This window comes from Protopterus annectens, chromosome 1.part0, assembly GCF_019279795.1.
Source record: "Protopterus annectens isolate FY-2018-M chromosome 1.part0, PAN1.0, whole genome shotgun sequence".
Taxonomy (NCBI): domain Eukaryota; kingdom Metazoa; phylum Chordata; order Ceratodontiformes; family Protopteridae; genus Protopterus; species Protopterus annectens.
This window is the reverse complement of record NC_056725.1, coordinates 641,348,266-641,362,567: the sequence shown is the minus strand read 5'-3', so window position 1 is coordinate 641,362,567 and position 14,302 is coordinate 641,348,266. Positions and strand designations below refer to the sequence as shown.

Here is a 14,302-nt window from a genome sequence, read left to right as displayed (position 1 = left end):
GATGGGAGATCCCAAGGGTTTTTTGGATGGGTGAGTCCCAAGGGGTGGGACAACAGATCTGGAGAGGCCTCCAGAGTCCAAGGTGGACAAACCAGGTGCGACCAAAGGAAGGGGAACCATACTTGACAGGGCCAAAAGGGGGCAATGAGGATGACTTGGCACTTCAATCTCTGTGCTTTCTGAGGAAATTTGGGAATGAGCAGAAAAGGAAAGGATATAAATTAGACCGGGGGGTCAAGCATGGACTACAGCATCTCTCGGTGATTGTCACTGCAGAGGGATCAGGGCAAAAAACCCACTGCACTTGGTATTGGAGGGAGATATAAACAGGTTGCAGCAAGGTAGACCCCATCTCTGGAGGATCATATTTGCCACTGTAGGGTTTAGAGAGCACTAATGAGGCATCAGGATGGTTCTGCTGAGCTTGTCCACTAGAATGTTTGACTTCCCCAAAATGTGCATCGCTATTCGAAAGCGATTTGAAGAGATAGCCTATTGCCACAACCTCATGGCCTCTCAACACAAGGAATAAGACCTGGTTCCTCCTTGCTTGTTGATGTACCAGAGATATGGACTGACATGCTGTCTGTCTGAATCGCAATAATTCTGGTGGGGAGAGAGGAATGGAAGGCATGCAATGCAAAAAGCATCTCTGTCATCTCCGGAACATTTATATGCAAATAGGTCTCTGAGGGGGACCACATGCCCTGAACTGTCTGTCCCAGATAGTGCCCCCCACCCAAGTTGGGAAGCGTCCATGGTCACAGTGGCCAAGGGAGGAGGAGCAAGGACGAAAGGCCAGCCCTGGAGAAGGTTGTCTGATTGCATCCCCCAGATGAGAGATTGCATGCATGCCCGGGAGATCCTGATATGGTATGGTGTTTCAGAGGGTAACGCAGAAGTGACCATTGCACGGCTAGATTCCATTGAAGCACTCTCATGTGAAGGCAGGCCAAGGGTACCAGAATGATTGTTGCCGCCATGGAACTCCAGGCCCAAAGTTCAAGACTGATTTGCGGTAAAGGAGTGTCCATAACCTGACATGGGATCTCAGACTGGAGATTCTGGTGGGAGTAAGAAGTGCTAGGGACTGACGGGTGTCCAAACAAGCTCCAATAAAGTCTATGACCTGAACAATAACCAGATGGGATTTGTTTTGATTGACAGATATGCCCAAGGTGAAGGCTAGCTGAAGTAGGTATTCTCTGGCTTGAAGCTGTCGATGCCTGGTGGGAGCATTTAGGAGTCAATCATCTAGGTAAGTAAACACCTGGAATCCGTGCATTCTCAAGTGAGCTGCTACCACTGCCATGCACTTGATGAACACCCAGGGTGCTGTAGTGAGACCAAAGGGCAGTGCCCGGAATTGGTAGTGACTGGTTCCGAGCCTGAAGCAGAGATAACTTCTGAAGTGCCTGTTCATCTTGATGTGACAGTACGCATCCTGAAGGTCTACAGAGCACATCCAATCGTTTTTCTGCAGGAAGGGCAGAATGGACTGTAGCGTGACCATTCAAAACTTTGAGATGGCAACTGACTTGTTGAGGAGTGTAAGATCCAGAATGTGTCCGAGGTCCCCCATCTTTTTGTCCAATAAAAGAATCTTGAATAAAAGCCGGATCTGAGCTAGTCTGGGGGGGGGGGCACTTAGGATGGCACTTTTTGAGAGCAGTTTTGTAACCTCTGATGTTGCGGCCTCCCGCTGATTGGGTCTGACACTGGGGAGGATCTTCCTTGGGGAAGATTTTTGGGAAAATGGTACAGAATAACCTCTGGATATGATCTTTAACACCCAACAATCTCTTGTGATGGCTTTCAAGTCTGTTGGATGTAGAGACAAATGTCCCCCTGACTGCCAGGCAATCCTTCAGGACCACTTATTGGGCCTGTCCGAGAAAGAATCTCGAGACCCCTGATTCATCAGACCCCCTCTGCCACAAGGGCACCATCTGTTATTATAACCATTTCCCCCTCAGCCTCAAGGAGAAAGGTCCCCCTGATGAATCCTAGAAAGGACCCTGCGACAACTTACGGAACTACTTCTTACTTCATTGCTGGTTCCTGGAAAAGGACCATTGTGAGATACAGAAGCGTATGCTGATGGCAGACAAGGTCTTTCCATCCTTTTCACTTTGGCCATCCTTTTCACTTTGGGAGAGTGTGTCTTTAACTGTTGGACCAAAAAGTGTTGATCCATCAAAGGAAGCACTGACAAATGATGTTTTATAGGTGTCCAAAAAAATCACACAGCTGCATCCAGGTGTGGTGACTGACCACAATGCTTGATCTGGCTGCTCGTGAAGCACCCTCTGCTGCATGTGAGATCAAACTCATAGACATGTTGGAAATAGACTTCAGGGTGGCCATTCTTGAGAAATAGGATTTCTGATCCTTGGCAGACATGGACCCTGTGGCTGAGCTAGAGAGTTCCTTAACCAAGTTCCTCTGCAGCATGGTTATGCATGCTAGGTAATTCAGTGTTTGCAAAGGTCGCTAAAGTGTAAATCCACTTTCCGACCCTGTCCAAAGCCCTAGACTGACTGTTATTGGGATGGACAGTGGAGCTCTGTTGAGCTAGCTCCTTTTTGGTGGCATCTGGAACCACCATGACATTGACTGGAATCCCTTTAGTCCACTGTGGTCAATCAGAAAAGGCACTAAGGATCTTATCGGGCCACTTAGGGATCGGTTCCACTGTGTCCCGTTCCTTCCACACCCTGTGGGACACAAGGTTGATAAAGGAGTCTGCGGGGGGGGGGGGTCATGCAAGAAGTAGATGGGCCTGACCCAAACGCTTCCAGAAACACCGATTCCTCTGGCTTAGGGCTTTTGGAGGACCAACCACCCTTCTGGCAAAGAATTTCCATTATGTTTCCAAAACAGACATCTTTGGGTGGAGATCTGGGGACCCTTCTCCTTCATCAAGATTGGCGTCCTCAGCGAGGGAATTCAAAAGGAAATCCAGGTGTCTCCTTTTACATGTGCGCTTCCAAGGGACCTCTTCAGTGGGGTATTCCATAGATGTATCAGAAGACTCTGGGGGTTCCAAATGGGAAACAGGCTAGAAGTCCTTCTGGGCAGGCTGTCCCAGAGGGTACAGATAGATGACTCAGGCACAGATGCAGCTCAGGAGAAACCTGAGTCTGAAGCAGGCAGAGCAGAGGCTCTTCTGGGTGCAGAGAGAACCCTCTCCACCAACTCAAAAGCCAAGGGAGATTGGGACACCACGGGCACCCGTAGCTGAAGCTGTAGACGAGGAAGCTCTAGCAGCCCCAGCAGCACCCCCTCAGATCCAAGTGGGGAGTCAGAGCTGAGCTATCAACTGCCGAAGGCCCGTGAGGAAGCGACAGCTCCAAGAATTTTGTAGCCAACGTCAAACCCTCAGACCCAGCACTGAAGCTACAGCTCCAAGAACTGCTAGGCTCTAAAACCATCGGAGCAAGGCGAGACAGGGAGACTGTCGGAGTTGAGATAACAGTACCAGGTGGCTCCGATGTCTCGGCTCCAGGGAGGCTCAGACTGGATGGGTCTATACTATGTGAACGAAAAATGCGTTCATTGAACACATTTTCATCAACACATGAACAGCGAAAACACTAATCACCGAACAGCCACTTTGGCAAATTTTTTCCCCAGGGAAAAAGGGCTTTGCCCCCCACATCCCCTGTAACTAAATATACCAACTCTGAGATCACATTACATTGAGGAAAAGGGCAAATCCCCGACAACGGCCAAGCATTTTTTCCCCTGGGAAAAAAATTGCTGATGTGGCCGTTCGGAGTTTAGTGTGTTCGCTGTTTATGTGTCAATGAAATGTGTTCGATGAACACGTTTTTTGATCACATAATGTACACCTGTCTGGATAACTCCAAAATCCGGAGTCCGATCACAGAAGGAGCAATAGGAGTGAAGGCAGGGATGTTGCTCCCAGATCCAGGAGGGAATGGAGCAGGTAAGATACCCAGCTGGATTTGTGCCTTCAGGAATTTCACCATCATGCTGTCCACCTTGCTTTCGGACAGCCTACAGGAGGAGCTAACAGAAGAAGGCACCAAAGCAGGCCTGGAAGAGGGTTAGGGTGCTGCAAGAGAGATGACTTAGGCCTCGACGACACTAACTCAGGGGAGAAACTATGGCTTCGAAGAGGAGGGGTGGCATGAATGATTATCGCAGCTGAAGTAGTTGGCTCAGAGGACCTCAGAATTTTGGCGGGAGGATCTCTGGAGTGACAAGATCTGCTGGGGGATCTCTTCCTATCCTTCTGCATCTTAGTGGGGGGGTTGAGAATGAAGTAGAAGGGGTGGCTGAAGAGGAAGAACTTGGGAGAAGCCACTTCAAAATAAGTTTGTTTTGGTGGTCAATGATTGCCCACTGATTAAAACCAGCACAGACAGAGCAAGCAGAGTCCAGATGAGCTGCCCCTAAACAAACTACACACTCGGTATGTGCATCAGAAAGTTAGGGCTTTTGCCCACAGGTGCTACATTTTTTAAACCCAGTGGGTTTAGGGTCATTCATGGTCTCAAAATTCAAGCCCAAAATTCAAGAAAAAGGGCAGGTGAAAAAAATATCTTTGGTTTAAAGTTTATTCACTATGGTAGCTCACAACACCAGGGACTGCTCACAACAACAGAGACTGCAGCAGCTGCAGTCCCTGGTGTTGTGAGCTCCCATTGTGAATAAACCTTTAAACCGAAGATATTTTTTTTGCCTGGCCTTATTCTTGGACTTTGGGCTTGAATTTTGGATTGGTTTACTGCTTTTCTTTGTTGGTCATTCATGGTCTCACAACAACAAAGATTGCAAAGCCAGTAAGACAAAAACACTACGATCAAAAGCCTTAAGCAAAAGACACCACTAAGAAAAAAACTACTTGTTTTTAGTATATATATATATATATATATATATATATATATATATATATACACACACACACACACACACACACACACACACACACACACACACACACACACACACACACACACTGATATAGTATATCCAGCTATTTCAGATGGAAGGGACTGGGAAAGAGAGGTAAGAAACCACCAAAAAAAAATAAAAAATCTCCTGGCATAGCTAGCAATACCTCACATCATCACAATAAGCATCAGTATTACAACATTAACACAATCCATATCTTTAAAAAAAAAAAAAAGGAAGTTCTTTCATCTTAACAAGAATGAAAGCTTAATATCCGTTCAGCGTCATTGTGCCTTTATTTTAGTCCATTGAAGTTCTGTTTTTTTTTTTATAATTCTAAGTCTTACAGTTTCTGACAGAAAAAAAAAACTTAAAAGTGTTCCTCATAAAATCAGTTAAAAATAGCAAGGCTTTCCCCAACAGAGACTTATCTGCCCTGCTCCTGAAGACTCACTAGCCAAATGACAGATCCCATGAACTACTGAATGAAGTGCTCACTTTGGTGGCAACAAGTTCTTAAGATTTTTAGTGCCCCAACTTCATTATATGTAGCACTCTGCTGGCCCCTGACAGCTGGAGGGGTTAGAGGGCACCCAAAGCTCTGTGAAGCTTGACAGTGCAGGGGGTAAGACTGATGTAGTTGAGGCTGCTGCAGCAATGATCTACGTATTGAACATTTGGGATACAGGAGGAGAAGGAGGAATCCCTTGAAAGGACAGAGAATCCCATAGCTATCTTTACTCTTGTAGGATGATATTCAGGACCTGTTCTCTGAAATAATCTGATGTCACAGAGAAATCAGAGACCTGGACTCAGGGATAGATAGCCAGGGTGTGTGTGTGTGGGGGGGGGGGGGGGGCTGTAAAGGCACACAGTCAAACTGACTAAATGGACTTCTTTCCTTTTTGTGAGCACCTTACTGCTAAAAATACTATATGGGCAGAGTGCTGAGGCAAAGTTTTTACGTACCTCAGTAGCAAATGAGTCAAACAGAGTCTTCTTGTCAATGGCAGATTAAAAAAATAATATATTCACATAACTGATTCAGAAGCAATAACTGCAGGAATATTACATGAAAATCAGACATAGTTAAGGAATCTCATGAATATTTAACCTCTTGAGAGGGAAAATTAACTAATAACTACAGCATATTCTCAAAGAAAATCAGAACAGTTCTGGCACGTGTGCTTGACAGTTCAAACTTCTAAAAATTAAAGAGGTAGAAAAACTCTCTATTTCCAAATCTATCAAAAACTTTCCTGATCATGTCAGAAGAAATGGGGATATCATTATCAGTCTAACATCAGACATTTTAAATGAGAACATAACTGTAGATTTTCTTTCAGATTCGAAAAGAGAATTTTATCAGGCTGAGGTACTTATCTAACTTAACAGCTTGTTGTAAGCTGCAAAGAAAAACACTCCTCCAAGGGTGGCAAAACAGGAGAAATATATGTAAGGTGTGGAAAAACTCACAGTAACAATTAATAATACTTAATGCTGGGAGAAAAATATTTCAATCTGTTTTCACTGAAAAATAACTTTCAAATTTAGTAAGGTCTCAGAAAAAGATGGATGTTCTAGAATCTAGAGAGAAAAATGAAGCAACCTCTTGCTCAGAATCAGAATATTTAGTTAGAAGAGAAAACACTGAAGAAACACATTCCCATCCTTTCCCTGCTCTTCTGACCATATATCTATGTCAGAATGTAATGGAAATCTTTTTCTACCTGACATCAGTGAAGAAACAGAATGCAAAACATTAAATGCTGAAAATTATTACTTTAAGTAAAACTTTCCTGTCAGCGGTTAAATAATTGAAAGTAGTAATATTATTTATCTTTTGTTCTGCTTTCCAGGAACACTCCCTGGTTAAAGACTGACTAGTAGCAAGGGCACTATCCTGAAATTCAGGTATCCCCATCCAGCTGTGCAGTCAGCCTTTTCAAATTCCTTCCCTCAAGTTCAACAAGACTGGTTCTCCCTTGCCAGTAAAAGCAATCCCACAGCTGCAGAGCAAATGTCTAACACTTGTCGCATAGTGGCTGAGAAAATTATACTGGGGACCAAGAAACAACAATCAGCAATCTGCAGAACCAAGTCCGGTGAAAGCAGAATCATGCATCAGCAAATGAGGCAGTGAAGGAGCCAGTCTAACACCAAGACTTGCTCATAATTTTCTTCTTCTTCCAGACAAGGGAAGGAAGAACCAAACAGACCAGTAACTGATCCATGTTTCATCCAAAAGAGAAGCCAGAAAGACTTTTAGAGGAGCCTCTGAGAGTCGGTAAAACATCTGCCAGAATAGTAGTGATTTTTGAGGTAAGAAACCAACTGACAGGCCAGTCCCTCAAAACTAAAAAAGTATTGCCCCCAATATATAAATTCTGCAAACATATGTAAAACGTAAGTCAAAAAAATATATTTTTCACACAGTCTGTTCACATAAACATTCATAGAGAAAAAAATGGTAACCATTTAAAATGCCAGGACCCGCTACAGCAAGTCCCAAAACATGGAGAGTGAATGGCTGAAAGATCGACTTTACATATACTATGTCTGAGATGCCATTTCTCAGAACATTCCCTTTTCTCCAAGGTATGCAAATCTCAGAGTTGGTATATATAAGTTCAGAGGATGTTGGGGTGCAGGGGACTTGCCCACTGCACAAAGAAGTTTTAAGGGGAAGATCTATCCTTAAGATTCACTCTTCTCCTGTGTTTACGTTTTTTTCCTGCGTGTTGGCACTCGGCATTTCGTGTGCCAACATTTCAACAGGGAGCTGAAAAACCCATACAAGACTTGACAGTGCAAATAAAATAAACTTTCTAGCATAAAAAATTGTTTCACTACACTCTTTTTCCTCATAAAATGAAATAGTGGAAGGTTTACCCAGCATGGTACTTATTTGAAGGATCGATGGCCAACCACTAGTTCCATGAAGCCCACAGAAGGAGCATACTTCAGTAGCAAGAAACCTCTTCCAAGAAACTTAGGGACACACATAAATAGTAATCTAGCCTTTGATCATGTATCTACAGTGGTGAGGAAATCATTCAATGTTGTGCAACTTATAAACAAAGGTATGGCATCTAAGTCGAAGGAAGTCATTGTTCCACTATATTTGGCATTCATCAGACCTACCATTGAGTACAATGCTCCCTTTGGTATGTACCTAACCAGGAATATCCAACAACTGGAACGTCCACAGAGGTTCCTCACTAAAAGAATACAGGGTGTAAGTAATATGTCCTGTGCAGACGGCCTCAAGGCCCTATCCCAGTATTCTGTCTCCTACAGGCTTTTAAGGGGAGATCTATGCCTGGCATACAGGGTATTGTCAGACCCCACTTTGATTGATCTCCCACATATCCACAAAACAAACAGTACCAGAATTACCCATTCTAAAGACTTAAACCTTGACTGTGATATAAACAGGAGCTGCTGGAGAGGGAGGTATGTATCCCACAGACTACCTCATCTATGGGTCAGGCTCTCCATCCATGTGAAGCAGAGTTCCCCTTAATACAATTCAAGTGCAACTTGGACAATTGGATGGGGAATAGGAAATTCGTCCCTGGTTTATACCTATGTCTCTGATGCAAACTGATAACCTGTAAATGGTTCATCTCCCAGGCCCATGCTTACACTTATCAAGTGTATCAGAACTTGTCAGAGATTTGGAATGCATGGCTAGGCTTAAAAAGGCCCTTGTGGTCATTAGCCTAGTAAACACCTATGAACCTATGGAGCTATTGGCATTCCAACTACAATTCTGCTAGAGACGCTGTCAGTTAGAGCACAAGAAATGTGACCTTAACGTTTGAAAGCTGTCCGCTCAGTCATATCCTTGACAGGATGTAAATCTTACAGCTTAGGCTACTGTAACAGTGATCTAATGCTGAACATTTAACTATAATATAACAGTATATACAGATGCTTAAACTATTTATCTTGTGAAGTTGCCAAATTTAGTTAAAAGCTTAAACCCTTTATCTCTAAAGACATGCAAGTTAAGTAGCTACATAGAGTCCAACAATCTAGCGTAGTATATACAAAGTATCAAAACCTTTAAATAGGGAAGGCTTAGAGAAGTTAGTCAATAAAAATGTATACAAAATGTTTAATGACCTGAGAATAAATACTACACTATAGCTTTACCAGTGATGTGATAACATATGGTAGCCTATGTTTTCCCATTCAGATTCTTGAGGTGGTTCAGCCAAGTTACTGACATGGTGGATATAATACCAAATTAGAAAACAGGGAACATCAGTGGCAATCCAGAAGCCAGGAATTAATGAGATTAGTTCTAACAAGATTCTCTGAAAATGAAAAGTTTACAATGAAATTATTATACCATGTCAGTTTTCAATCCTCTTTAGCTCATTAACTTGAACCCAAATGCACAAGTTTATAGCAACAATTAAAAAAAAAAAACTAAATAAAAATAAAAATATTACTTGCTCTTTGTCCAACATGCCACTGAACTCATACAAGAACAATACAACATGAGTAAACACATCTCAGGTAGACAGCAAATGTTGGCGGTGTGAGGTGAAGAAATAGGTAACTGGCAATATATGTTCTGGGAGAGTAATGAGCTGGCAGACTTTAAAAATTCTCTACAGAGTACTCATAAATACTGAGTGAGCAAATGGATGTGAGTAAGGAAATGATTTCTGTGAGGGGTCTATATCACATAGTCGAAGTTTTATAACTTCGAACAGGGAATGTTCGAACCATTCCGTTCGAAGTTACAAAACTTCGACTAGTGATTAAAAAAAAAAAAGTAAAAACAAAATAAACTGTTGTAACCAGGGGGGCAAGCCCCCCTGAACCCCCCACAGCCCCCACTACTTAAATATACCAACTCTGAGATCGCACCACAATGAAATGAATAGAAACCTCTTCTTACGGAGATTTCAGTTTAAACGGTCAAACTTGTACAAGTTCAAACTTATGGTTTCCACCATATGGGGTTCAAACTTGTATACGTTCAACTATGTGATAGAAACCCTTCTGTGAGCTGGGATACAGGATCTGAATTGCCTAGACATAGTAAGGCCACATTAAGTTAAACACTGTTGGCTGCTAAAAAAAGCAATTACTAGAAAATGGAAATCAAATCTACACCAACTGTTTTTGAGGTACTGAATATTATGAAAAAAGATAAAGAACTGGAAGACGGATCTAAAGAAAAAGGAAGGAGCAAATTTCATAGAAGTAAATGAAAACTGTAGGAGCAATGCATGCATAATGTTCAGGAGGAGGAATGAAGTTTACAGGAAGGCACAAATTGAACATTTTTTGTAATGTTATACTGACGATAGTAGCAAAGAAAATATATATGATGTATATTGTGTTTAAATGGAAAAATTCTATTCTGCTAATATATGTTTGCCTATCTCTTATGTGATAATTTAATAAAGGTGTTTAAAAAAATAAACACGAGTTGCTACACTGTACAGTGAGTTAATATACAACAGCAAACTACATTTCCAGGCATCCAAGTTCAAGCAAGTACAAAAAACACACCCTTAAGTGCATGAAGGGAAGCAGCTGAGAACAACAATGGTTAATTACTATGTCAGAAATTATATACTGTTAGTTCTAATGCATTTAGGTTTTGAAAATATGTGGGGCATGAAAGCTTAATTGTTACCCTTGTACTCATCTTATCTGTTTTTAGCTATACTTTTTTAATAAGTCATTACATTGGGTAAAATAAGTTGTTTTTGTTTATTTCTTCTTATTGCATTGCTGCAGCTAATGTTATGTACCCAGACCAATTCTGGAGTGTTTCCTTTACAACTTCTTCCAGCAATCATTTATCCTAGCGATGTCTCATCACAATTCATACATAACAACTATAAAAAATATTTTTTAGGAGATCAATAGAAAGATAACTCTCATGAAGAGGAATTGTTTTATTTCTTTGAAGGCAGTCAGTGGCAGTCAGCAATCACTTTATGGTACTGAATTCCCACTATGAATCCATGTTGTTTCTGAGCTATTATGACATACTAATCCATGTATGTTAGCTTTCTATATCTGATTTTCTAACAATTTTGCCAGTGATTAGACAAAATATATAAGCCTGAAGTCTTTTTACAGCATCAGTTTTTCTTTTGGCCATTTTGGGAAACATGACAACAGCAGTGGACTTCCCAATATTTTATGTCAGCTACAGATCAAAACGCATGTGCATAAGTGAAAAGACAGGGCAATGTTTAGGAAACATTAGTTCAAGTAGCTCGAGTTTGAAATAAGTACCTTTATTACCATTTTTCTTAATTATTTTAAGGCAATTTAATAATGGACCTGATTTTTGTCCTATCTGAAATGAGACAGTTATCTGGACATTTTCACTCCTATCCATAAGTGAACAGGACTAAAAATATTTTGAAAATAAATCTGTAAATAGTACATACCAGAACCTCTTCCAGCCAGTCTATTCATTAAGTATGATTTTCCTGTGCGGTATATACCAGCAATTCCAACAATAACTAAACGCTTGTTGATTTTTTTCACAATCTGTAGCGTTTCAGGTCTGATGGTCATTTTTCCATCCTTGCTTACTTCGATAAGACACTGAGGAGCATTCATGCTTTCTGTTAAGTATTTTATTCTGGAAAAAAATCAGAATGTCATAATAAAAAAAGACATTTTTCTGCAAATATTTATAGATTCACAGTTCTCTGGAGTCACTGAATGAAAAGTGTTATACACCAAATGTGCACTTGACTTTCATGCCATGGTCTGACTAACCAGTCTACATTTCATTCTACCCACTTAGCTGGGGCAATCTCTGCCTAAAAATTAACAAAAAATGAAACTCCTTTTTATTCAATTACATCATTGATCTCTTATATTGGTTAATAATGCAGTTCATTTGCATACAGCCCCTCTTTCAACTTCAACTTAACTTCAGTGCTACTTAGTTGCTTTATAACAAAACACAGGATACATGTAAAAACAACTAAAATAAGTATAATTTATTAATTAAAATGGTAATAAAGAATACATAAAACAACAAAAACTTAACACCAGGTTAATATAACCTCCAACAGTCATCCCACTTTATCAAAGGTAATATCTAAAACATGGATTTTAAGCTCCTTGCAAAATCCAGCTAAAGATGGAAACTCCCAACTCCACCAAGGTTGTATGTGCCACAACTGGAGATCTTGAAAAGCAAAAGAACAGGCACCTGAGGTATCAAGACATACCCTTGAAACCATCAGCAGCCCCCTTAGTAGCAGAGTGCAAACCCCACTTTTTCTGTTTATAACTAAATCATCCACTTGGAGAACATTCTATTCAAAGGATGACTTAAGCAAATGTAAGTAGTTCCGTAGCAAAGTAACAACACACAACCTTCAGACAACATGGTGTAATCCTCTACAAGACTGATTTATATTTACTAGTAGACAATTATATTCCATTCCACTATATAATACAGCCAGAGTAAAGGATAATGAAGGTATTTAACTGCTTGTGAATGCTACAGTACTGCATCTACAGGGACATGCTACATTCAGACACGGACAGCAGTGCTTTTTGTAAAAAAAAATACAAATAAATGCAGTAATACCAAACTGTTGAATTTCATCTCTTGGAGTGTGGGGTGGGGGGACAGTTTACATGAGCATTACCTCCCTCACACATTTGGTCTCTGAGGGGCTCTCCTCTGATGTTCTAATGGGCTTGCAGTACTGGCTTGAGTAGGCAAACCAGATGAATTCACCTCTGACACAAACTTCTCAGTTGGAAGTCTGCCTGCTTCAATACTGGCATCCCTTAACCTTGGAGAACAAGACTAGACTTCCAGTCTATCTTTGAGTATGCTACTGTTTACTCATCTCTCTCTCTCTATCTCTCTCTCTCTCTTGGACTATGAAGCAGCAACTGCAGCCTTCACAGATTACAGAACTAGTTATGCATCCTTTCTGGGGTATGAGACAGGTCATTCATCCTTCCTGTGGTAAGAATTTGGTTACAAACACTTCTTGAAATGTGCATTTGGTCATCTAGGAATCAATTACAGTTTATCTTTTAGTGGTTAGAGGAGAGCTCAGCTTTACATGGATAAGAAGCCCATTCCAGAGAATTTCTATCCTTCCAACATGCCCAGTTTATGCAGTTTAAGTCCATAAATCTAGTAGTTCTGATTTTGTGAATACGTAAAAGGTACATCAGAGTCAGATCCAATGATGCCCTGTATGCCAGGCATAGCTCGCATCTCAGTAGTCTGTAAGAAACACAGTACAGAGATAGGACTTTGAGGTGATCTGTGTAGAACATTTTGTTTACACCCTGTATTCTATCATGAAGAACCTCTGTGGACATTCCAACTGCTGCATGAGCCTGGTCAGGGCATTGTAATCAGTGATGGGTCTGATGCGGGCCAAATATAGTGGTACAATGACTTCTTTGGACCTAGATGCCATGCCCTTGCTTGTAAGTTGAGCAACACAGAATGATTTTCTTACTACCTTAGACACAAGCTGGTCAAAAGCCAGGTTACTATCTACATATGTTCCAAAATCCTTGACAACTGGATCTACTCTTAGGAGTACTTTGTCAATGAGGTAGTTTCTTATAGTGGCCGACTTCCCAAAAGGTACTATTATGCATTTCTTGTTATTGAGCTTTAAGCAGTGGCTTTGGCACCAATCATTTGTCTGTGTTATTACTTTCTGTAGGATGTCAGTGTTTTGAGGGATTCTATCATTGCTTCTAGTTTGCAATCATCTGCAAACCTGGTCAGCCAGAGGCCCTTGACATTAACCTTGACATATGAGTAGTAGATGTCAAAGAGCAGCAGAGTCAATACAGAACCCTGAGGGACTCCACTGGTAAATGGTCTCTTTGTAGAGGTGACCTGCCCTATCCTAACTTCCTAGGTCCTATCTGAGAGATAGCTCACCATCCAGCATATTATGTAGGGTTTTATGCCTAATTCTGTGAATTTGTTTACAATGCCTGAATGGGGTATTGTATCAAATGCCTTAGCCAGGTCAAGGTAGACAGTATGCCCTCATCCATTGCCTTGGTGACCTTCTCAAAGAAATCCACCAGGTTGCGTTGGCATGTCCTGCACTTGACAAAAAACAAAATAGGTTGAGTCCAATGTTTGAACGTTTCCTATGGCATAAGTAATCATTTCCATGACAATTCTTTCCATGGCTTTGCATATAAGACAAGTCACACTAACTGGTCTGTAGTTCCCAGGGTCACTGACGGAATGCCCTTGTGCAGAGTGAAGACCACTGAAGTCTTCCATTCACATGGCACAAAGCCTGTCTGGATGCTAACGTTAAATAGTGACTCCAGTGGCCCTAACAGGTCATATTTCAGGCAATCTAGGAGGCAT

The 14,302-nt window shown here is 41.4% G+C and overlaps 1 protein-coding gene across 1 annotated transcript in view; it reads right to left on the bottom strand.

The window, feature by feature from the left end:
* The window catches only part of LOC122793178 (guanylate-binding protein 1-like), a 2,019,684-nt gene that overhangs the window by 1,919,036 nt on the left and 86,346 nt on the right, over positions 1–14,302 (bottom strand). Inside the window, exon 3 of the mRNA XM_044061040.1 lies at positions 11,358–11,554. Coding sequence (XP_043916975.1) covers positions 11,358–11,532 — 175 coding nt within the window. The 5' untranslated portion in view covers positions 11,533–11,554. The remainder of the gene's footprint in view (positions 1–11,357; positions 11,555–14,302) is intronic.